The 25,697-nt window shown below is 38.0% G+C and overlaps 1 protein-coding gene across 3 annotated transcripts in view; it reads right to left on the reverse strand.

Annotated features, from left to right (window-relative positions):
- Positions 1-798: 798 nt before the first annotated feature.
- WDR64 (WD repeat domain 64) overlaps positions 799-25,697 on the reverse strand; it is a 151,293-nt gene continuing 126,394 nt past the window's right edge. For all 3 annotated transcript variants that reach the window (XM_054560845.1, XM_054560850.1, XM_054560856.1), the window contains 7 exons: positions 23,674-23,732; positions 20,357-20,466; positions 15,862-16,047; positions 13,210-13,315; positions 8,574-8,654; positions 7,491-7,604; positions 799-2,700 (listed from right to left, as the gene is read on the reverse strand). In XM_054560845.1, coding sequence (XP_054416820.1) covers positions 2,620-2,700; positions 7,491-7,604; positions 8,574-8,654; positions 13,210-13,315; positions 15,862-16,047; positions 20,357-20,466; positions 23,674-23,732 — 737 coding nt within the window. In that variant the 3' untranslated portion in view covers positions 799-2,619. The remainder of the gene's footprint in view (positions 2,701-7,490; positions 7,605-8,573; positions 8,655-13,209; positions 13,316-15,861; positions 16,048-20,356; positions 20,467-23,673; positions 23,733-25,697) is intronic.

The following is a 25,697-nucleotide window of genomic DNA, read 5'->3' on the forward strand; positions in this document are numbered from 1 at the left end:
ATGGGTTTTTTTTTGTTTGTTTTTTGCCTATCCTACTGGATTGCCTTGATTTTTCTTATTGATTTGTTGAAGTTCTTTATATATTTTAGATATAAGTCCTTTCTTAATTATATATAATGAAAATCTCTGCCATTCTACAGCTTGTCTTTTTTCTTTCTTAATAGTCTCTCTTTGGTAAACAGGAATTTTAAACTCTAATATAATTCAATTTACCTATCTTTTCTTTTGTACTCAGTGCTTCAAGAGATCTTGTAGCTTCTGTTTTTGCCTTCTTGAAACCATCAGATCATTATGTGAAGAATCGTGGTCTTGCCTCTTTGTGTTTTTGTTTAGTTTTGTTTTGTGTTTGAGACAGGGTTTCACTCCCTCACTCAGGCTGGTGTGCAGTGGTGTGATCTCAGCTCACTGCAGCCTTGACACCCCAGGCCCTAGTGATCCTCCCACCTCAGCATCTCCAGTAGCTGGAACTACAGGCCTGTGCCACCACACCCAGCTAATTTGTGTATTTACTGTAGAGACAGAGTTTTGCTATGTTGCCTAGGCTGGTCTCAAACTTCTGAGCTCAAGCAACCCTTCCACCTCAGCCTCCCCAAGTTCTGGAATTACAGGTGCGAGCACTGTAATCTGACCCCTTGGCTCTTTGGAGATGAGAGATCACACAGAAAGAGAAGTCCAGCCAGTAGTCAGCATCAAACACAAGGAGGCCATCTTAGACCATTTAGACACTCACTGCAGTTGTGTGAGTGGCACCAGGTGAGACCAGAAGAAATGCCCAGGTGGGGCCAGCCCAAATTGCTAACCCACAGAGTTATGAGCAAATAAATGATTGCTGTTTCAAGCCACTCAATTTTTTTTTATTGTTTGTTATGCAGCAATAGATGACTAGTATAGAAAGAACTTACATCTTTACAATATTGAATCCTCAAAGCCATGAACGTAAATATACCTTTGCATTTATATAGAGTTCCTCACAGTTTTCTCTAAAATGTTATATTGATTTCTTCATTAGACTTTTTTCCCTCCTCTCTTTTAATATGGAAAAAAATGAAAACACTCAGAGAATTTGAAAGAATTCTTTAATGAATACCTGTATTCCTACCACCTAGATTCCGTAATTAATGTGGTTTTAGATATGCTCTAACACATACCCATCTATCAGTCCATCCCTCTATCCATTAGTTCATCTTATCTTTTTGATTCATTTCAAAGTAAGTGGAAGACACTAGTAATCCTATTAGCATGCATACCAATGAGAATATTAGTTTACAATTCTTAATTTTTTGAAAAAATTCACATACAATGAAATGCAGAAATATCATCCAGTAAATTTTGAAATGCACACCTAGCTGTATAACACAAACTTTATTAAGATAAAGAACATTACCATTCACCCCAGAAAGTTCTTTCGTACCCCTTCTAAATCTCTAAATCTGTCCGTAACATTTGCCGTCTCTCCCAGAGGCCACCATTGTTTTAATTTTTTGAACTGAATATTAGTCTACCCTGTTGTAGAGTTTTATAAACATGGAATCATACAACATGTATTTTTTCTGTAAAGTTTTTTTGAGTTAATATATTCTTGAGATTGGTCTATGTTAATGCATGCATTAGCATTTTATTCCTTTTAATTGCTGAGGATTCCATTGTCCTACCCTACCATAGTTTGTTTAGTCATTCTTCTGTTGTGGAAACTAGGATTTTTCCAATTTTGAGTTATTATTAATAAAACTTCTATAAAGATTCTTGTTTATTTTCTTAAAGTGTATTTTAATATTAATATGGCTATATTGATTTTCTTTAGGTTAGTTTTTGCATCATACATCTTTTTTCATTCTTTTATCTTTAAGAGTTTGGTGTCCTTGTATGTTAGATGTGTTTCTTGTAAACAACATATAGTTGGATTTTGTTTTTTTAATCCATTCTGACAACCTTTTAAATTTGCATACTTAGCCTATCAAAGGTTTCATAATTATTGATATATTGAAGGTTAAATCTACCATGTTACTATGCTCTTTCTATTTCTATGACCCATTTTTCTTCCTTTCTTTGCCTTCTTTGGTACTTATCTGGAGTCAGGTCTGGACTACATTTAAATAATTTCTGACTTTAAGAAACTTAGGACATTTTCTTCCAGATAATATTTCTCTAAATGAAGAAGACAAACATCTAGAGATCTGACTGGTACATTTTTCTTTTTAATAATAATTCTCTTTGTACAACACATAGCATGACTTGAAAGTGCCTTTTACTGCACATGTTCTGACAATCATTCTGGCTGTGGAGTAAGGTGACCAATGGGAGGAAGTGGAAAGCTAAACATTGATAACCATATTATTTTAGACCTACTAATGCTGTTGATTTCATTTGTTTTCTTATGTGTCAGTTTGCTGATAGTAAATAAGAAACATCGCCTAAACTTCTGGCTGCTTGTTGCTTGCTTGGTATTCAGAGTTGAGGTCACCAGAACTCCCTAAGCAATCTTTCCCATCAATAGGATGGCCTGACACCAGAGATGACTGATAGTGTCTGGTGGTTTCTCCCTCTCATCCTGAAATAAAGAGCAGGTATCATCCAAACGTTGCCATTTTATGTGCAGCAGCCATTTCTGATTTTTTCTCCTTACTTGGGTATAGCTGGGAAGAAGGAAGAAGCCAGATTTATTTGTGGGACTAAATTTTTTTTCAAACTTCTTCGTGGTGCCTGTGAAATAAAGAGCATGTCAGTCAGTAACTGGCATTCTACTGACAAACACAATTTTCCGGAGTCAAGTTGTATTGCTAATTTACATAGAGATTTTAATCCTCCTAGAAAAAAATGAATAGTTATTTACTTAACAATCCTATGTGACTTTCGGATAAAAGTATGTTAAAAGTAGGAGTTGGGGCTCCTGAAGGATGTGGTGGACAAGCAGAAGCTGAAGAGCTACTTAACTGGGCAGTTATCCATTCTGGGACTCAGCTGCACAGTGTGGAAAGGGTTGGGTCAAAACAAAACAAAACAAAACAAAACAAGACTTGGTTAATTAATAATTAATATTGTATATGTGCTGCTGAAATGAGCACGATTAATAATTAATATTGTAGATTAATAACATCAGAGTCCATTGGCTCACAGGAAAATAAAATCAAGTGATTATCAGTCACACAAATGAGGAATAAAAGTTTGGTTTTTGTTGTGTTCTGCTTTGTTTTGAGACAGGGTCTTGCTCTGTCACCCAGGCTGGAGTGCAGTGGCACCATCACAGCCCACTGCAGCCTCAACCTCCTGGGCTCAAGCGATCCTCCAATCTTAGCCTCCCGAGTAACTGGGACCACAGGCGTGTGTCACCACGTCCAGCTAATAAAAGTTTGTTTTGCATTGATCATTTTTGGAAGAAATAGGTATAAAAATTTAAACTAATTTGGTTTAAAAATTCATATCAGTAATGTTCAACCAATATTCACAATACACGTCAATTTGATTTTATGGTCTATTATGGGGAAAAAGAAAGAAAGAAGAAAAAGGGAAGAGGAGATGTAGAGAGTTATAAGGAAAGGGAGAAGACTGAGCTCCTAAGATCAAGATTCAACCACTTATGGATCCTTTAAGCTTGGACATTAACAGGTCACGACTACTCCTCTTTCTCCCACGGACAAGGTAGGAGGCTTAGCTCCCTGGATCAACCTGCTAAACCCCAGCAGAGGGAACTTCCCAAGCTGCACAGATCTTTCTTTTATTTTCTCTTTTTCTTTTTCCACTTGTTTTAAAAGCTAATTCACTATTTCATTCAGCAAATGTTTCTGCAGTGTCTCTTATGTTCTGGATATTGGCACTGCAGCAGAGAGTAAGTTAGGCAAAGTTTCTGCCTTCATGGATCTTACATTCTAGTGGGATAAAGGCAATAAAAATGACTTTTTAGGGGGAAAAATTAAGCTATATGAAAAATACTTTTGGAAAAAATGATTTTTTGTATGATACAATGTCATGTAGTGATCAGAGCTATGAAAAAAATTAAATCAGTGAGGAGACTCAAAAAGATGGGAAGGGTGGGGCTCTCTAGTGTTCATTAATTGTTAATTCTCATAAGGTTATTCTGACCAGGAGAGACCTAGCAGCTCACCCATCTCTGAATTATACTGCATTGCGTTTAAGTGTACAGGCTCTGAAGTTAAGTGACTGGATTTATCCCAGCTCTATGACTTGCTTTTTTTGGAATCTCAGAGGAATTACTTATTCTCTGTGTTTCAGTTTTCTTAATTGTAACAGGAGGATGATCATATGTCCTCCTGAAACATATCTCAAAGTGTTGTTGCAAAGATGAAATGAAAGAGTGCATAGCAAATGTACAGTATCATACCGGGCAACATTGATTTGAAAATAAAGGCTTGCTGTTATCATTAGAAATATTACTGAGTTACAGTTTATATATTCTTTTCACCTAAAATAAAATTGTGAGAATTTTTCTGTCATTAAGTCTTTTTTTTTTTTTTTTTTTTTTTTTGAGACAGAGTTTCATTCTGTCACCCAGGCTGAGATGCTTTGTCATGATCTTGGCTCACTGCAACGTCCACTTTCCAGGCTCAAGAAATCCTCCCACCTCAGCCTCCCAAGTAGCTGGGACTACAGGTGTGCATCACCACACCCGGCTAATTTTTGTATTATTATTATTTTTTTTTTTTGTAGAGACAAGGTCTCACTGTGTTTCCCAGACTGGTTTCCAACTCCTGGGTTCAATCAATCCAACTGCCTCAGCCTCCCAAAGTGCTGGGATTACAGGCATGAGCCACTGTGCCTGGCCTGTCATTAAATACTTCGGAAAAACTATGGAGTATGTTATTACATATACCATCTTTCACTTAGCCATTTTTGCATGATTGGATGTGTTTCCACAATTTTGAAAATGGGTTACACTTTCCAAAGTTCACTTTCTTCCCTTCTCTTCCTACATTTAAACTGAAAAGGAAATATAAACTCATGTTCTGATTTATCTTTTGTAAATCATGGTTAATATTTTATAATGTGTTGTACCATGGTTAATATTTTATAATGTGTTGTTTAATTCTAAAGAGACGTATAAATGATTTAAAGAAGTTCATATTCAGAATTAGCATTTCTATATTTAAAAATAATAAGTCAAAAGAGACTAAGATATCTATTATTGAACCTTTTACTCAAAGGACTTTCTTCCAACTCTACTGTAAGTTCCTTAATCTATAAATGGATTCCTGGTGCCCAGAACAGTGCAGGGGACATGATGAATATTTTAAGGTATTCCATCAATATTTGTTTCATAAAAGTGAAATTTCTCCCCCTAAATTTCTGAGGTCGTTTTATGCCCACCATTTTGGAAGTGTTTTTATGAAACTAGGTATTTGGTGTCTAACTATTGATTTTATTTCATCCACTATTTTTCCATTTAGGATCTTTGGAGTTCTAAAATTGTAGACAGTTAACATAGTGGTGCTTTGATCTATCCCAGTTTCCAGATTTTGTCATCTTACTAAGTGCACAATTTTCTAAAAGGGTCTTAATTGTATATTGGAAACCAATTTTGACCCCTGGTGACACTTAACTATTTCTTTTAGTAAACCAGAAGAGAGTTTTATGTCAGGATTTTTCAATTTAAGCAAATTAAGGCACCTATTTTCTATAAACAAATGAAGACATCTATTCCTTTTGTCTTTCTGGTGTGATCGACGATCTATCAGAGTGATTAAGAGAAAATAAAGGATTTGTCAGAACATCAGGTTATTTAGACATCTTAAAAATGTCTTTGTGTTTGGATAAATAATTTATCATTCTTTATGATCTCTAATAAAATTAATTATAGTAGAGTCAAATTCTGGTTATTGGAGTGTAGATTAGTCTTTATGTAGATTAACTGTGAATAATGTTTCATTCCATATTGTCTTCCCCTGGTACCTAAGACATATTTGGCCATCTTCTTTCTGTCACTTAGTATTTACTTAAAGAATGTAAAGTATATTTAACATCAGATGAGATAAAATTTAAATAAGAGTCCAAATAGACATAAAATACATGAATTATAAAACCTAATGCACAGAGTCGTGCAGAAAAAAATAGAAATACTTTATTACCTTTAGTTTTGGATTTTTTTTTCATTTCCAGGTCTCTAGACAACGTTTTGGATTATTTATACAACTGTGTTTTATCAGTTACATAAAACAATTAAAAGTAAATGATATTTTTAACAGAAAACTCTTCTAATACCAAAAATTCTTATTCAAATAATTGTCAGAGTTGATGATTAACAGAAATTATTCATAGTCTCATTAGTGCACAAGCTAACATTATTATGGCAAAGTTTTCAATATTAATTAAACAAAGCAGCTTTGAATATTGTTGTTGTTGTCAGTATTTGTTATCTATTACTGAGTTAGGCACAATCAATAAACGCCAACTCCTTTTTAATTTTAATCTGACTTCATGGAAAGGAGACTTATAAAAAATTACCATGTGCTATATCTTCCTCCTAAATGTTTGATCTATTAAGTTAGGCCCCTGAAAGCTTCTAGAATTAGTAGGAGAGCGATAGGTTATATAGGGATAGCTGTGTAGGCTATCATGGTTTAATTGAATGAGCATGGAATTTGGAGTCAGAGTAGGCACCAGCTTATCACTTCATTTGTATGTGATCTTTGGTAAGGCACTTGACCTTACTTTAGGCTCCATTTTTTTCCCAGCTCTAAGAGAGTCTAATATTTTCTTTGTTCTTATTGTGAAAATCAAATGAATCATTTATAAAATCATTGCAAACTCTAAAGCATTGCATGTTAGTTATTTTTATTAATACTGTAGAAAAATTCTTGCAGCTAAGACAGAAACTGATTGATGTCATGGCTTTACTCTGTAGGTACAACCAAATTAAGACACAAGGATGGTTATACAGCCCTCCTCTATGTCGTGTCAAATCTCCTAGTTTCTAAAACAGCTCAGTGAATTTCAGTCATAAAACTCTAGATAAGCTTCATTAGCTCGGGCTTATTGATCTTATTTGATTTTTCTCTTTCTCTGTCCAGCAAATTCATGATTTTCATCTCACTGAGCTAAAACACACACATCTGGAATATTCATAAAAAATATGAACTGAGGCCGGGCACAGTGGCTTATGCCTGTAATCCTAACACTTTGGGAGGCCGAGGTGGGTGGATCACCTGAGGTCAGGAGTTCGAGACCAGCCTGACCAACATGGAAAAACCCCGTCTCTACTAAAAAAAATACAAAATTAGCTGGACACAGTGGCGCATGCCCGTAATCCCAGCTACTTAGGAGGCTGAAGCAGAAGAATCGTTTGAACCTGGAAGGCGGAGGTTGCAGTGAGCTGAGATCGTGCCAAGAGGGAAACTCCGCCTCAAGAAAAAAAAAAAAAAGTATGAACTGAAATGATTTTAGGTTCAGAATGTTTCTGAAAGCAGAGACATATTTAAAAAAAAAAACAGAAATAGGATACACTGAAATTGGAGTTAACTGTGGAATTAGTACTAACTTACTTTTTCACGTTGGGCATGACCTCCCTTCTTCTTTCCTGTAATGCCATCTGAAGAGTCCTTTTGGGCTTCTAGGCCAATCAGTGGAAGAAATCTTAGACTAGTGGGGCTTGATATCTGGAAGCCACAAATTAGTCAGTGAGACACGCTCAAAGTGATTACTTCTGTAATATGAATTCAGGAGTTGGGATGAGGAGTGAGAAGGCCCAGCTGCTTCAAAATACACACCCCCCTTCTTCCCAGTTGCTCAGTATTAAATCTTTATTTTACTTTATTTTTTATTTTTAAAATAGAGACAGGGTCCCATTATGTTGCCCAGGCTGGTCTCGAATTTCTGGGCTCAAGCAATCTCCTTGCCTCTGCCTCCCAAAATTCCAAGGTTAGAGATGTGAGACACTGCATTCCGTCTACCTTTTAGAAATTCACTATTAAATCTTGATAGTTCACCCTTTAGCATCATCTGTTAGCTTAAGTATTTGATACCTATTACAACATGTTCTTAGGAAAGATAACATCTAAGATATAAGTTAATTTGAAATATTTGGTCTCTGGCTTATTATTTCTTGGGTTAATTAATTAGTTGTCTAACAAAGGTTACCTGGGGTAGAGACTTGAAGGATGAGTAGGGATTTGGAGGGAAACAAGAAATGAATGAATTCTGGGCAGGGGGGCAGCACGGGCACAGTTTCAGAGGTATTGGAGAGACCAGTGATGCTTAAGGCACGGAAAGTAATTTCATGTGGTTGGAATATAGGCAGAGTATGAGGAGAAGGTGTTGAAAAAAGAGGGTGGATCCTGGAGGTTTTATAAGCCAAGCAAGGGCATTTGGATTTTACCCTGTAGTTGACGAGCCACCAGAGTAATGTTCAAAATAACCACCATGTGGTATGGCAGAGACAAGGGACCCGGTCATTGACACACACAGCCCAAGACTTTTCTGGGACTGCAAATAATACATTTTTGGAAGCAACGGTCCAACTGACTGTATGATTTTTTTCAACCTTGCTTGGTAGCCCAGGGTCAGGAATGAGATGGCAGATTCCCTACTGTTCTGTGACCCTTCTACTCCTAGAAACTCCAACTCACCCTGTATATAGGCAGAGAGCCAAAAACAATCCCTGCCTCTCTGTTTTCAGTCACGAAACCTTCCAAAGGATATCTTCGAATCTGCAAAACAAACGGATGAATGTTTAATGAAAGGGGCACATCCTATCACTGGTAAAATACCTGGGTTCAAATCCTGACTCTGTCACTTATTAGATGTGTAATCTTAGACAAGGGCCTTCCCTGTTACCTAGTTATGAGAGTCAAATGAAATCATGTGTATAGCAAGGTGCTATTCAATTGTAAGATTTAGTACCACTGTGTCATCATTCATGGTCACAATACATCAAAAAAGAAATTAACAGAAGAGGTGAATAGATAAATATCACATAATTGAAAATGAAAAGAATGGGCAAAACAAGACTGCTGGTGAAAATCAGAGTCCTAAGGGAAAGGCATTTTAATTTAACTTTAGCATTCAACTTTTGTTGTTTTACCAACCAACTGAGGTAAAAAGAGAATAAAGCGGCCGGGCACGGTGGCTTATGCCTGTAATCCCAGCACTTTCAGAGGCTGAGGCGGGCAGATCACGAGGCCAAAAGATCGAGACCATCCTGGCCAACATGGTGAAACCCCGTCTCTACTAAAAATACAAAAATTAGCTGGGCGTGGTGGCAGGTGCCTGTAGTCCCAGCTACTTGGGAGGCTGAGGCAGAAGAATCACTTGAACGCAGGAGGCGGAGGTTGCAATGAGCTGAGATCACAGCACTGCACTCCAGCCTGGGTGACAGAGCAAGACTCTGTCTCAAAAAAAATAAATAAATAAATAAAAAATAAAAAAGAGTATAGCTTAAAATATGTGGGGCATTCAATTATTTCATTTCAAGGGCTCTAAAACTCATTCTAAAGATTTCTCCAAATTTACTTAATGTTTCAGTTAAGTTACTTAAAAAATGATTTCTTATCTCTAAATTGAAAGAGAACTTTAAAAGTGAATTCCAATCTTTATTTCTAGGTTGTACTATTTTAGTCCTATTCAACAAAATTGAGTATCTGTTACAGGCTATGCATGTATCTTTGCTCATAAAGAGCTTATGATTTAGTGATAGGGATGGGAAGTAGAGGTAAGTATACAAATAATTCTTTTTTTTTTTTTTTTTTTTTTTTTAAGACAGAGTTTTGCTCTTGTTGCCCAGGCTGGAGTGCAATGGCGTGATCTCAGCTCACTGCAACCTCTGCCTCCTGAGTTCAAGGGATTCTTCTGCCTCAGCCTCCCAAGTAGCTGGGATTTCAGGCGCCTGCCACCATGCCCAGCTAATTTTTGTATTTTTAGTAGAGACAAGTTTCACCATGTTGGCCAGGCTGGTCTCAAACTCCTGACCTCAGGTGATCCACCCACCTCAGCCTCCCAAAGTGTTGAGATTACAGGCGTGAGCCACCACACCCAGCTGAATAATTCTATTTTAATGTAGAACACGATAATAGAACATGTTATGAGACACAAAGCAGGGAGACATGGAGCCTTTGGCGAAAGTGGAACTAATGTTTATTGAGAAACTAAAATGTACCTGGTACGTATTTTCTCTCATTTTGTGAGAAAAAAGGGTTTTCTCACAAAAACCCTTTGAAGGATTTTCAGATGAGGAAAGAAAGAACGAACTTATCTAAAATTAAACCGAAGTCTGTTAGACTCCACGCCCTGTGGCTTCCCTCCTTAGCACCCTGTCTTCAGGGAAAAGAAGGTACCTGAGCTCCATTTGGACAGAAAGGTAAAGTTTTTGAAAATTGTTTCATTTGAAAAGAATTGAAGATTAAATATTTATTAAATATGAGGTAGATACTGTTAAAGAATAATGATATACTGAACATTCAGGACATACTGGACATTTGTGGATCTGCTGTCTGTTTTACAAATTGGAACAACACCCCCAACTTTGAAGGTAGATACTGTTAAAGGATAATGACATACTGAACATTCAGTGAATGCTTGTGGATCTGCTGCCCTGTTTTACAAATTGGAACAACACCCCCAACTTTGAGCTCCGTATGTGAAGCTCTCCTTCACCTCACTCCTGCTCATCTACCCTCAGACATAAATGGCAATCCAGAATTTTGCGTTTTTAATTCTCTTGCTTTTGTTTATATAATTTTACCTTATACATGTGTCCTGCCCAAACAACATTTTGTTTCGTTTTGCCTGTTTTTGACTGTTACATAAATGAAATTGTTATGGATATACTTATGCAAAATTGTTCTCATTCAATAGTTGCTTCAAACCATCATTCCTGTAGATGAGTGTTACTCTCGTTCATTTATTTTCACAGGTCTATAGTATTCCAGTTTGTGAATATGTCATAATTGATTTGCTCATTATCCTGTTGATGAGCACTTAGGCTGCTTTCGGGGATTTGCTATTGCAAACTGCACTTCTCTGAGCATTCTTGTACCTGTCTCCTAAGGAGATGTTCAAGTTTCCCTAAGGTATACATTTAATAGGATAGGCCTATTTTCATCTTTACTAGATAATGCCACATTACTTTCCACAGTGGTTCTACCAATTTACACCACTACCATCAGCAGATTAGTGTTCTGATTGTGCCACAAAACACCAACCCTTGATATTTTCAGACTTTTTGGTATTTGTCAATCTGGCTTCTGTGGAGGAAGGGCTCCTATAGAGTCCTCCTCTGCCATCTTGCTCAGCCACTTTATTTTAAACTATTTTGTGGAATTGTCTCTTTTTTCCTCACTGATTTTAGGAGTTCTTTCCATATCCTGTATACTAACCTTTTTTAAATTTTATTTTATTTTTATTTATTTATTTTTTTTTTGAGACAGAGTCTCACTCTGTCGCCCAGGTTGGAGTGCAGTGGCACGATCTCAGCTCACTGCACTCCTGGGTTCAAGCGATTCTCCTGCCTCAGCCTCCTGAGTAGCTGGGACTACAGGTGCACACCACCACGTCCCACTGATTTTTTGTATTTTTAGTAGAGACGGGGTTTCACCATGTTAGTCAGGATGGTCTCGATCTCCTGACCTCGTGATCCGCCCACCTCGGCCTCCCACAATGCTGGGATTACAGGCGTGAGCCACCGCACCCAGCCCCTGTATACTAACCTTCCTATGTATTACAAAGATAGGGTGGACTTGGACAGATGGAAGAGATTATAGATATGGCAAGGACATCCCAGGGGAACTAAATTGTAGGGCAGAAGACAGAGAGGAATGCTCAGGAAACAGTAATTAGTGTGATTTGTAGAGGGTGGGATAACTGTAGGTTGGTAATGGGAGATACATTTAGAAAGGTTCTTTTGGTTTATTTTGTGGAAAACCTTGAGGAAATCATTTTTATTAATGCTAGACCTTAGCCTAAAGAATCATTTTATATCTGTTCTCTAGAAGTGTTAAAATTAGAAATAGAATGAACAGCAGTACACTTTTCTCTCTTAATTCTGCACTGAGGAAAAACTTGTCTGTCTGTGAAAGGTAGAAGAACGGCTACCAAAGATGTCCACATCCTTTTCTCCTACTTCTTAACTTGTGAATATATTGCTTTACTTGGCAAAAGAGACTTTGCAGATATGATTCATGTTAAGAACCTTGAGACAAGCATATTATGCTGTATTATCTAGATAAGCCAAGTCTAATCACTTTAATCTTTTGTTGTTTTTTCTTTTCCCCCCCCCCCCCCAGACAGGGTCTCACTCTTTCGCCCAAGCTAGAGTGAAGTGGTGGGATCATAGCTCACTGTAACCTCAAATTCCTGGGCTCAAGGGATCCTCCCACCTAACTAGCTAGGACCACAGGTGGACTGTCACCATGCCCAGCTACTTTTAAAACAATTTTTTAATAGAGACATAGTCGCACTATGTTGCCTAAACTGGTCTTGAACTCCTGGACTCTAGGGATCTTTCCACCTTGACCTCCCAACATGATGGGTTTACAGGCCACTGTGCCCGGCCCACATAAATATTGAAAAGCAGATAATTTTTCCTGCTGGGTCAGAGGGCTATGTGACCACATGGTCAGAGAGGGGACACATTTCTGGCTTTTATTTTTTTTTTTTTGAGAGGGAGTCTTGCTATGTTGCCAAGGCTGGAGTGCAGCGGTGCAATCTCAGCTCACTGCAAGATCTTAGCTCACTGCAACCCCTGCCTCTTGGGTTCAAGCGATTCTCATGCCTCAGCCTCCTGAGTAGCTGGGACTACAGGCGCTTGTCACCATGCCTGGCTGATTTTTTTACTTTTAATAGAGATGGAGTTTCGCCATGTTGATCAGGCTGGTCTCAAACTCCTGACTTCAGGTGATCCACACACCTCGGCCTCCCAAAGTTCTGAGATTACAGAGGTGAGCCACCGTATCTGGCCCATTGCTGGCTTTGAAGATGAAGGAAGGGAGCCACAAGCTAAGGAATACGGGCTTCTCTCTTACAGCCTCCAGAAAGAAACTCAGCTCAGGTGACACCTCAGTATAGCCCCCATGTAGAACTTTTGGCCTCCAAAATTGTGAGATAATTAATTTGTATTGTTTAAGCCACCAAGTTTATGGTAATTTGTAATACCATCAATAAAAAATTAATATGTTATATTACTGGACATACTTGAATTCAGAAAAACAAAAGCAAACGTTTTGTTGTTGTTGCCATTTCTTTCTTTCTTTTTTTTTTTTTTTAAGCTACCTTAGGAGAAGAAAGAGACTTGAAAAACTTGAAATCCTGTTCCACTTCAAAGGCCTTGGGAGGTGTGCGTTTGAAAAGTAAAGACATTGAGCTCATTTTTCTCCATCTGCATATAAAGATACAAGAATAAGTACATACCCATACCTTTTATTCTCTGCCAACTAAACAAAGATCCATTATGTCCTTCTCTGGTGCCCACATTTCTTGGTTCCTATGGCATCAGTCCCGATGACAGTATCTCTGCACTCAACTCTTATACCACTTGGTTTCCCAAATATTCCTCTATAGAAACCACAGCAACTCGTACTCAACCAGAACATTCCATTTATTTATTTTTATATTTTTTGAGACAGGGTCTCGCTGCGTCACCCAGTATGGAGTGTAGTAGTGCAATCTCGGCTCACTGCAACCTCCGCCTCCCAGGTTCAAGTGATTCTTGTGCTTCAGCCTCCCAAGTAGCTGGGATTACAGGTGCACGTCACCACGCCCGGCTAATTTTTATATTTTTAGTAAAGATGGGGTTTCACCATGTTGGCCAGGCTGGTCTCGAACTCCTGACCTCAAGTGATCTGCCTGCCTCAGCCTCCTAAAGTGCTGGGATTACAGGCCTGAGCCACCATGACCGGCCATTTCATGTATTTAAATTCACTAATAGCTCTTGGGGAGTGGGAGGGGAAACTCTATATTAGGAACTAGGAAACCTCTTTTACAAGACCAGTGCTTGACTTCTGTATGATTCAAGGAGGCTTCCCCTATAGTCAAAACTTAATTATGTATATATTTAGAAAGTCATAACTATTTTTTTTAACTTTTATTTAAGTTCAGTGGTACATGTGCAGGTTTGTTATTTCGGTAAACTTGTGTCATGGGGGTTTGTTACACAGATATTTCATCACCCAGGTATTAAGTCTAGTACCCATTAGTTATTTTTCCTGATCCTCTCCCTCCTCCCACCCTCCACCCTCAAGTAGGCCCCAGTGTGTGTTGTTCCCCTCTGTGTGTCCACTTGTTCTCATCATTTAGCTCCCACTTATAAGTGAGAACATGCAGTATTAGGTTTTCTGTTCTTGCATTAGTTTGCTAAGGATAATAGCCTCCAGCTCCATTCATGTTCCTGCAAAGGATATGATCTCATTCTTTTTTATGGGTGCATAGTATTTCGTGGTGTATATGTACCACACTTTCTTTATCCAGTCTACCACTGATGCACACCTAGGTTGATTCCATGTCTTTGCTGTTGTGAATAGTGCTGCAATGAACATACACATGCATGTATCTTTATAGTAGAATGATTTATATTCCTTTGGGTACATACCAAGTAATGAGATTGCTGGGTTGAATGATATTTCTGTTTAACGTTTTCAAAAGACAAGAAATACTATGTCCTGAGATGAAGTCATTCTACAGAAGAAGGCCCATTTTGCTACAGATAAGCCATAATTATTGAGCAATAACAACATAACATGAGCACATCTCCTACGCTAAAGCTGTCCTGTATGTACCATGCCCTTTCATGCTTCTGTGTCTACCATTCACATCTGGTCCCTCTGCTTGTGATATTCTCAATTAGTCATTCTTTATTAGTTCCACAAATATCTTTTGAGGGCTTGCTGTGTGGTGAGCACTGAGCTATGAACTGTTTTATACAAAGATGTATAAAACAAGGTCCTAGTCTTCAAGGAACTCACAGTATAGAGAAGAAGACGCATATGGACAAATTAGAATCCTGTCTTAAGTACTAGGATATATGAACATTCAAGGCTAAGCAATTGCCCAAAGTAAAACTGAGCAACTTTGCTTGGTAAACTTTACTGCATCTTGGAGCTTGGCTTACTACACCACCTCTTCCATCTCAGCCAGCCTCTTCTCCAGTGCTCCTTACTGGCCAAAGTAGTCCTTGAACACTCTGATGGGGTCACGTGGAACCCTTCTTGATTGTTTTCAAATTGTTCCTGCTTTGATCCAAATCCTGTGTGGCTTCTGATTTTTAGCTTCAATTCCTATTTAGAACCCTTCTAACATCTTTTGAATTAGGTAATGACATTGGGTCTTTCCAGCCTTGAGTGCACTTGGGATTTCCCTAAAGGACTTTAGCTTTGATATCCCTCTCTGATTCTTTCCATTTGGACTCATCTTCCTTGGCTCCCTTAGTGCTGGTCTGTGAGATGTAACCAGTCCAGGCAGGTCTGGTCCCCTGAAGGCTGGACATTATGACATTCACCATCTAGGGTTGAGCTGCACTAATATTGAAAACTCAGAGTACTGATCTTTTCCATTATAACAAATGACATCTAAATCCAGGATTGAAGATTGTAAAAGTGGAAAATAGCTTCTCTCTCACATTCTGTACTCTATCCTTCCTCCCCTATGCCTTTAAGCATGCTCAAATTTTCCCCACTAACAAGTTATTGCACCTTTGGTCTTCTTTGGTTAAATCCTATTTGCCCTTCTGTTACTGTCTTAAGAATCAGATGTTCCCAGAAGTACTACCAATTATAGCTCTGTTTACATACATCTCCCTTCCACTGGATTACAAAATTATTGAAAAGTTCTGGGCCTCTTGCCTTGAATTCTCCATCTCAAGGACAGTGCCACAGCATCTCAACAGTTTGATTCTTGTATGCTTATCTAAAGAAGAGCTAATGATCTTACTTTTCCCGGTCAAATATCAGAGGATATTCATATTTTTGCTTCTCTGTGAACTTGCTTTCTTCTTTTATTTCTACGGGATATTCAGTAACATCACAAGGCAAAATGAAATCACTTGTCTGTGATAATTCAAAGAGCCTTCGCTGTCCAAAATATCCACAATAATGTCCATTGAGGGCATGCCAGAGCCTGAGGGAAGGAAAAGGAAGGGAGGAAAAAGTAACTGGAAAATTCGGTCAAAGTTATTCTGTTCATTAGATGGTTTATGTAAATTTGCGCTGGTCCATCAAGGATTTTTTTACTTGAGTTCAAGACTCTTTCTATTAAATATTGTGGAGCTAATCATAATGTAAACTTTTTTTTTTTTTTTTTTTTTTTGAGATGGAGTTTTGCTCTTGTCGCCCAGGCTAGAGTGCAATGGCATGATCTCGGCTCACTGCAACCTCTGCCTCCTGGGTTCAAGTGATTCTCCTGCCTCAGCTTCCCGAGTAGCTGAGATTACAGAAGCCCACCACCATACTTGGCTAATTCTTGTATTTTTAGTAGAGATGGGGTTTCACCACTTTGGCCAGGCTGGTCTTGAACTCCTGACCTTATGTGATCTGCCCACTCTGGCCTCCCAAACTGCTAGGATTATAGGCATGAGCCACCATGTCCGGCCAACATTTTTTTTTTTTTTTTTTTTGTATTTTTAGTAGAGATGGGGTTTCACTGTGTTAGCTAGGATGGTCTCGATCTTCTGACCTCGTGATCCACCTGCCTCGGCCTCTCAAAGTGCTGGGATTACAGGTGTGAGCCACTGTGCCCGGCCTCCAGCCAACATTTTTATCAGTTAGACTGTAGTCTGCAAACTTTTTGGGAAATATTAGTTTGAATCTGTACTTACGACACCCGTTTATCGAAGCCAGAAAACAAATGGGCAGGGTTATTTCAGGATAATAAAACCGCATTTGGTTGCTAAGGGTAATGGCCTCTAGCTCCATCCATGTCCCTGCAAGAGACATGATCTCGTTCTTTTTTATGGATGCTTAGTATTCCATGTTGTGTGTATACCACATTTGCTTTCTTTCTATTTTCTTTTGGGAAAATAACACTGCCCGTTCAAGCTAATCAGAACACTTGGTGACTAACAGTGTATTCATTGAATTAGGCCTTAGAATGGGCTGTATCTCAGCTGGCTACTTTTCAAATCAGCATCAACCAAACTTAAGGGAGGAGAGATCTCATGCTGCTTTTACTATTATCAAATTCTCCTCAACCTCCATCCACAGCTGCTACTATTGTGCAAATACCCTGCTAATTTTTACAACTGAGTTCTGAAATAGGATGGCAAGAGATGTGACTCGTTACCCATATGCTTTGTTTCACTATCACTTCACTCCAAGAGGTCCCTCTAAACAGCCCATGTGGTTTAAAGTAATACAGAGTATTATTAGCAGGAGTGTGTGCCCTAGGCCATATGGGAACATAAAATAGTATTTGGAAGATCTTCCTTTTATTTCTTGATTTCAACCTCAGAGTGGCAAACGATGGCAATCATCATCATGAGCCCTGCAGCAATGACCTAAAAGGAGGAGGGCAAGCAAGCTAAAGAAACTAAGAGTAGATTCTGCAGAGTCTGAATAGCCTCCCACCTCAGAGAGGTAGATGTTGAGAAGGAGGCAGAAACAGAGGTATCTATTTGGGACTTCTCCCACTTGACAGTGTCCTGGGGAATTAACATGAGCATCTTCTATCCCTTCCATGTATTAATTCTCCAGCATTATAAAAATGTCGTGGCCTGGCCAGAACCTTTACCAAAGAGAAATAGACCAGCCCTTTAATAGTAAAAGTTAGAAGGGTGAGGGGCTAACTTCGGAACAATTCTAAATTTATTCTGCTTTAGGCAGGACTGAAGAGATTGTAGTCTCCTTGTTTCCTGCTATGTGTGGAGCTCTCCCAAATAACTGATCCTGCTTCCCAGCTTGGTTTCCTGGGCCTCAGATATAGAACCTTAGCTACCTTGAGCCCCACTTTGCCTTCCTGAACTTCTGTCTACAAACTGATCACCCATCCTGTATCCCAGAGTTCAGCCTTAATTATGTTTGTTTCATATTTAAAAATCTCATCTTTTTGACAAACAAGATTTAGAATGTTGAAACTGCCTAACTCTTTAGAGAGTGGCAGTGAGTATTAGCAAAGGGACATGGCTTGGTTATGAAGACAGTTGTGTTCTGAGGTAGCTATTAATAGATCTAGGCACTTTGAACTGAGTATCTAGGGAGAATTTCACTGTAAGAAATCATAAAATTAATTTCTCCATGCCAAGGATAACTGGAGTGAGCAGTGCTATGGCGTGAATGTTTTTGTCCCCCTGCCAAATTCATATGTTGAAACTTAATCCCCAAAGTGGTGATATTGATGTGAAATGGGACATGCTTAGGTCACAAGGGCTCAGCCTTCATAAATGGAATTAGTGTCTTTTAAAAAGAGGCCCGAGGGAGCTTGTTTGCCTCTTTCACCATGTAAGGACACAGCTAGAGGGCATCATTTATGAAGCAGAGAGCAAGACCTCAGTAGACACTGAATCTGCCAGCACCTTGATCTTGCACATCCCAGACTTCAGAACAGTGAGCAATAAATTTCTGTTGTTTATAAATTACCCAGTCTAAGGTATTTTGTTACAGCTGCCTGAACAGACCAAGACAAGCAAGGAATACCTTACAACAACAGTGGCATGTACATATGTGGTTGTGCCATGTGTGTGCATCTGTGTGTGTGTTACAAACTCAAATGAACACTTCTGCTCATAGGTAGCTGAAAATAAGCTGGAGCAGAGACCAAGGGACTGAGTTGTTAAAAACATCTATAATAATGACATTTAATGTTCTTACTCTTTCCTGCAAATAAAACAGCAGATGTCCTTTCTTTTTTTTCTTTTTTTTTTGAGACAGAGTCTCGCTCTGTCACCCAGGCTGGAGTGCAGTGGCGTGATGTTGGCTCACTACAATCTCCGCCTCCCAGGTTCAAGTGATTCTCTTGCCTCAGCTTCCTAAGTAGCTGGGATTACAGGCGCATGCCACCACGCCCGGCTAATTTTCGTATTTTTAGTAGAGACAGGGTTTCGCCAGTTGGTCAGGCTGGTCTCCAACTCCTGACCTCGTGATCCACCCGCCTCGGCCTCCCAAAGTGCTGGGATTACAGGCGTGAGCCACCACGCCCAGCCCAGATGTCCTTTCTTACAGAGGAAGTAACTCTGACCTTTTGCCTCCAAATAGGACCTTACTCCCAAAGATTCATCTTGAATTCAACATTCTAAAGCTCTTTATCCTTCCACATTCTAAACATTTTCCTCTTTTAGAGCCCTGTATCTTAATGAGTGGTTCCAACATTCACCTAGTTGCATAAACCAGGTGTCATTCTTGACATTTATCACTTACCTCCCCTTTGAGTTACAGTTCGTGTCTTCTTGATTTTACCTTCTGGATAGCTATCATCAAATCTAAACCACTTATTTCCAGACTGTTACCACTCCTCTAATCCAAGCCACTACATTCACCCTGGACTTCAAACCGATCTCTTTGCTCCCACTTTTGCTGCCCTGCAATCTATTCCCCACCCATTACCTTCCAAAAATATAAATCAGGTCATATTACTCCCCCACGTAAAATTCTGTGCAGTGGCTATTTCTTTCAGGGGAAAGATCCAAGTTCTTATCAGTGCCTCCTGGACACTCTGTGGCTTTGGTCTTTCTAACTCTCTAGCCTCAAGCCCACACAGTTAGCTAGGCTCTCTTGAATTTCAGTCCAGCAGCTTTTATGCAACACAAAATATTCCTTCCTTTTGGTTTTGATTACACTGAAACTCCCTAATATACTTCAAAGCCTCTCTACCTCTCTTAATCTTACCTAACTTCGTTCTTTTAAGGGGATAATTCATTACCATGATTTTAAGACATTTCAATATGCAGAAATTTGTTTCTAGAAATGCCATGACATTTCCTTTCTTTCTCTTTATATGTGTATGTGTCTTTAGCATTTTGTGTATAGGTACTTAGCATTATCTAGGTCACTGAAAACAATAGGCTTTGCAAAATCCATCGCAGTGTCAATGAAATAATTAGCTTACCCACTTTTCTCAGCATCAGTTGCTCTTTTCTATTACTTTTCTATGACTCCTGATTCTGAGCCCCCCCTCTATGACTTGAGTCTAACTCTCTGACATACCTATCTTGCTTAATTCTTTGAAATAATTCTACAAAAAAAACTTCACTTTTATCAAAAGCATTTGTGATACCTTTTAACATAGATGAACATGACATCTCATTTCCTTGGTCATGAAAGAGAACTCCAAATCAGTGGCCATCTTTTCAAAGTCCTTTTGTGTCATCTATTTACTTATTTATTTAAATCAGTTTACCAAGATTGCATTTGAAGTATATACTTCAACTTTAGCTTAAAATCCTTTACCTCTCATGCTCACAGTACTGAATTCACAGTATGATGCCATCTTGGCCTACCTTACTGAGCCATCGATGGAGGCAGTAAGTACCACTTGTTTTTCTTCTACATAGATTACTTGAATAATTTCCAAAGAATGAGCACGCCAGGAAAGCAGCTGCTTGAATTTCTAGATAGCAAAAACAAGGCATATTCCTTGGAATAAGTATATGCTAGTCAAAATGTAATCTTCAAGAAAATCATTTCTCATTGAGCCAGGCTTATGAGTGGAAGATGTAGACATCTGTGCTAGATGATTAAGTCCTTGCCCCCAATTAGCTCTTCTCTTGCTTATTGGGATACCAGAAGTCCTGTTTTTAAAGACTTATTAATTCATACATCTCCCTGGGAGAGGAAGTATCTTATGTCTCTGACAATTTATCATGTAACTGAGAATTAGCAATTCATTTAATTGATGATTAGCAGATGACTAGGGAAAGAGATGCTTTAGGAGAAGGTTGGAGGGGGACTGAAAGTAAATATAATCAAGAATAGAAGGAAACAGAGCTGGAAGGTAAAAGCTAAAGGGGAGATTGGCAAAAAGACTTTTCCTGTGTTCAGATTTTATCTAGAGATAGAACTGGCTGTTTTGTTCTTTTGGGGGGAGTGTGGGATGGGAGATATATGCTATAAGTAGTTAATGAAAAGAATAAAACTCAGCTCATTCTCTTTCAAAAACATCATGAATCATCTGTCACAGGAGTAGAAAAGAAAAAAATCATGAGGCTTGATTGTTTACGTTTCTTCAGGATGTGGCTAGCCTCAAGTTTAGGACCTCTCATGGGCCTCGGGAGACATTCCTGAATTGTGTGAACTAGAGTTGTTAAGTGGAGAGCTTGCTCTGCAGTCACACCCCCTGTGAGTATATTCCCTCTTTATTATTGATAAACCCGGACTAACACCTTACTTTGTCCTGGGTCATTTACCTAGAAGTGTAATGTGATGACAGTCCTGGCAGCTTAGAGTTCTCCTACGAGTCTTCTATTTATTTAGGCTTTAACAAAGGGTAGGCACAATTCCTCCTAAATTTGTCGGCCTTCTGACTCAATTCCCTCTGGTTGTTTTTAGAGAGCCAAAGTAAAATCTGGACTCCTATTTCTTTTTTTTTCTTTTGAGACGGAGTCTTGCTCTGTTGCCAGGCTGCAGTGCAGTGGCGTGATCTCGGCTCACTGCAACCTCTGCCTCCTGGGTTCAAGTGATTCTCCTGCCTCAGCCTCCTGAGTAGCTGTGACTACCGGCACGTGCCACCACGCCCAGCTAATTTTTTTTGTATTTTTAGTAGAGACGGGGTTTCACCATGTTGGCCAGGATGGTCTTAATTTCTTGACCTCGTGATCTGCCTGCCTCAGCCTCCCAAAGTGCTGGGATTACAGGCGTGAGCCACTGTGTCTGGCCTACTTCTTATTGTCTCAAAGCTATTCAAGAATATCTGGTCATTCAAGGTTTCTTTCTCTGCCCTAGGATGGCATTCTCTAACACTGACTGTATTTATAGTAAGATATACATTTTGCTTCATGACCCAGTGAACATATACATATACTTGCACATATGTCTGAAACAAGTTTCACAAAAGGATACTTCACCTATGTGAAATGTACATCAATATGATCTATTCTGTTCTACTGTATTGTATTCCATTCTCTTCTATTTTTATAAAAATACTGGTTATGACTAATTTAATTGATTTCATGACCCCTTAACGGATTGAAACCTGCAATTAGAAACTAAGATTGTCCTTTATGTATGTGTGTATATGTAGTTGTATGTGTGGTCTCTCTTTCTGTGGAGAGGTTTCGACTTATCTTTCAGAATGTCTGTATACCATGGAACTTCTTTTTTTATCAGTAATATCGGGAGAGAACAAGATTAACCTTTTTTTCTAGACTGACCTATTAGGTATTCATTGCAGTTGTAATCTATAGCCGGACCTGGTTTAAGCATTGGTATATGTTGATATATGTAATAATGAGGCATTTTATAGCCAGGTTCTGTGGTTCTGTTGTATATTTATAAATAGGCAGCCATGTACAAATGGCATGATTCCATTGCCTGAGTACAGAAAAGGTTGAAATGAAGTTGAATATGAAAGAATTTAAAATAAGTTACTAAAGATTCTCTAATTTTAAATTTGTGAAAATGCTTTCAAATTATTTCTACTATTTTTATAACTCAATATTATTCTATAACTTTGTTTTGAAGATTTTCTCTGAAGTTTGAAAGACCTCGGTTGCTGGTTTATAGCAATTCCGTTTGCAAAACTGTAGGCTTTGATGACATTTTATCTGTTAAAATTAATAATACAATATAATAATCATCAGCAGTAGCATAAAACAATTACATAACTTTTCATCTATATATGGTTCAAGCATACGGTTTGTTTTTGTTCAGCTTGCAGTATGTCTTCATTATAAGCAATTTATAGTTACTGGTAAATGAAACTTCGTGTTTCCCAAGTTGTTTGAACCTTATTGTTTTTCGTTCGATAGCATAAATATTATATACGGAAAGAGTATTGGATTAGCAATCAGAACCCTGGCCCTGGCCCTGACTTCATCACTAACTGTCTATGTGCTCCTTGGCAAGCTATTCTCTGATTTACCCTCTGCAGGTGGAGATAGTCAAACTAAAGTTGAATACTGAAACCTTAAAAGAGTTAGAATAGATTCTCTGAAACAAAAAGAAAACTCCATTAATCAAATGAAACAATATTTGAAACAATAATTATTCTGAGACACTTTGCAAGGAATCAAATCCTAATCAACATAAACCCCTTGTTAATACTTGTGATCCAAAAAAAAAGTATTTAAGCTAATATTTAGCTTTTGATTTGATGTGTTAAAGAAAAATAGAGCTATGCTAAAATAGCTGTTCCTTGGTATAATATTTTAAAAAATGGAATAAAATGTGCTTTAATGTTAGGAAGAATTTAGACTAGAAATAAGAAAAAATTTCTTGAATGGTTCTGCACTAGGTTTGCAAGGAAGGTTATGGAATATCTGATAAAGAATAAGATATAGAAACTGACTGTGGAGGACTATATATCTATGAACTTTTTCTAACTCTGGGTTGCTATATGAATTCTCACAAATAAGTCAAAACATGAAGAAGATGCAAAGTGACCAGTGGCTGGCATACTCACTCCCTCTCCCTCACTCACTTCTTCATCCCTTTTCACCAGCAGACCATTCCTATTTGTCATGTAGCTCCAATTTCAATAGTATATGTGCCTTGACAACAGAGAGTCTTGTATTTCTATCCTTTATGGTGTCTAGCACAGAGAAATGCTCAATAAATATGTGCTGACTCATACATTAAAGTGGAAAACTGAAGTTCTTACCTTTTCATCATGAGGTGGATCCAGGAAAGAGCTAATATTGCAAAGGATAACATGTCCTTCTGTATAAAATTTAAACATTGGAATCTTTAATTAGATATCATGTTATCTAAATCAATACTATCCAAAAGTTATTTTGATTTAGGTATTTATAATGCTGAATAAAACAGAACCTGAGAAAACAGAAATGAAAGCAGAAATTTCATATTCATTTTTATTTATTTGAGATGGAGTCTTGCTCTGTAGCCCAGAATGGAGTGCAAAGGCATGATCTTGGCTCACTGCAACCTCTGCCTCCTGGATTCAAGCAATTCTCCTGCCTCAGCCTCCCGAGTAGCTGGGATTACAGGTGCCTGCCACCACGCCTGGCTAATTTTTTTTTTTTTTTTTTTTTGTATTTTTGGTAGAGATGGGGTTTCACCATGTTGGGCAGGCTGGTCTTGAACTCCTGACCTCAGACGATCCACCCACCTTGGCCTCCTAAAGTGCTGGGATTACAGGCGTGGGCCTCCACATCTGGCCTATATTCATTTTTATGTGTAGAAATTATTTTGTTTCTGTCTTCATAAGTCCTGAGATTGCTTCACCCACTTAGAGTTCTTTTAGAGATCAGTGTAATGGAAATGAATATACCACCAAACAGAGTCCAAACTCTTACAGAGATATTCAGTCTACAATTTAAATGATAGTTGCAAAAACTACATATCAAAGAGCAACAATGACTACACCTCAACGTTTAAACTATTTAAACTGCAGGAAAACAAAGATATAAAAAAGAGTCTTGAAAGAAGCCAGATAGAGAAAAAAAAATGAAAACAAACATAAGAATGACATCAAACTTCTTATCAGAAGCAATGCAAGCAAGAAGAGTGGAGTGAAATATTTGACATGTTGAGAGAAAAAAACCGACCAACTTAGAATTCTGTACTTTGCAAAATTAACCTTCAAAAGTAAAAGAGAAAGGAAGACTTTCTCAGACAAACAAAAATTGAGAGAATTTGTCACTAATAGGCCTGCCTTTCAAGAAATGTTAAAAGAAGTTCAGAAAAAATAAAAATGATATAGGTTAAAAAAACTCAGATCTACATAAAGAAAGTAAGAACATAAGACAAGGAATAAGTAAAGATAAAATAAAAACTTTTATTTTTGTTAATTGATCTACCAGATAATGGTTTGTTAAAAATAACGATAGCAACAATATATTTGATCATTATAACTCATAAATACTTGAAATGAATGATAGTAATTATACAGGAGATAAAAGAGAGACATTAGGAATACTTTGGTATTATAAGATACAAAGTGGCATAATATTATTTGAAAATAGGCACAGGCTAATTGTGAATATATATTATAAACTCTAGGGCAACCACTAAAAAACGTTTAAAAGGAAGAATAATAATAAATATGCTAAGAAAGGAGAGAAAATAGAATCACACAAAATGCTCAATTAAAACCACAAAAGGCAGAAAAAGACTGGAAGACAAAAACAGGAACAAAGAGCCAGGGCAACAAATTAAGAATAGTAACAAATATGGTAGATACTAACTCAACTATGTCAATAATCAATTACTTTAGATGCCAACAATCTAAATACACCAATTAGAGCAAAGAGAGTGTCAGAGTGAATTTAAAAACATGACCCAACTGTATGTTGTGTATAAAAAACCTACTTTAAATATAGATACATACAGATTAAAAGCGAAGGAATAGAAAAAGGTATACCATGCTAGCACTAATCAAAAGAAAGCAAGTGTAGCTGCATTAATTTCAGACAGAGCAGACTTCAGAGTGATAAAACTTATCAGGGATAAACAGAGGGCATTACCTAATGATAAAAGGGTCAGTTCTCCAAGAAGATTTGACCATCCTTAATGTGTATGTCCCTAATAACAGATATCAAAATACTTATAGGACAGCAAGTTGAAATAGATGAATCCATTATTATAGTTGGAGACTTCAACACCCCTCTATCAAAAATGGGCAGACTAAGCAGGCAGGAAATCATTAAGGATATAGTTAAAATC

Source organism: Pongo abelii, chromosome 1 (genome assembly GCF_028885655.2).
Source record: "Pongo abelii isolate AG06213 chromosome 1, NHGRI_mPonAbe1-v2.0_pri, whole genome shotgun sequence".
Classification (NCBI taxonomy): domain Eukaryota; kingdom Metazoa; phylum Chordata; class Mammalia; order Primates; family Hominidae; genus Pongo; species Pongo abelii.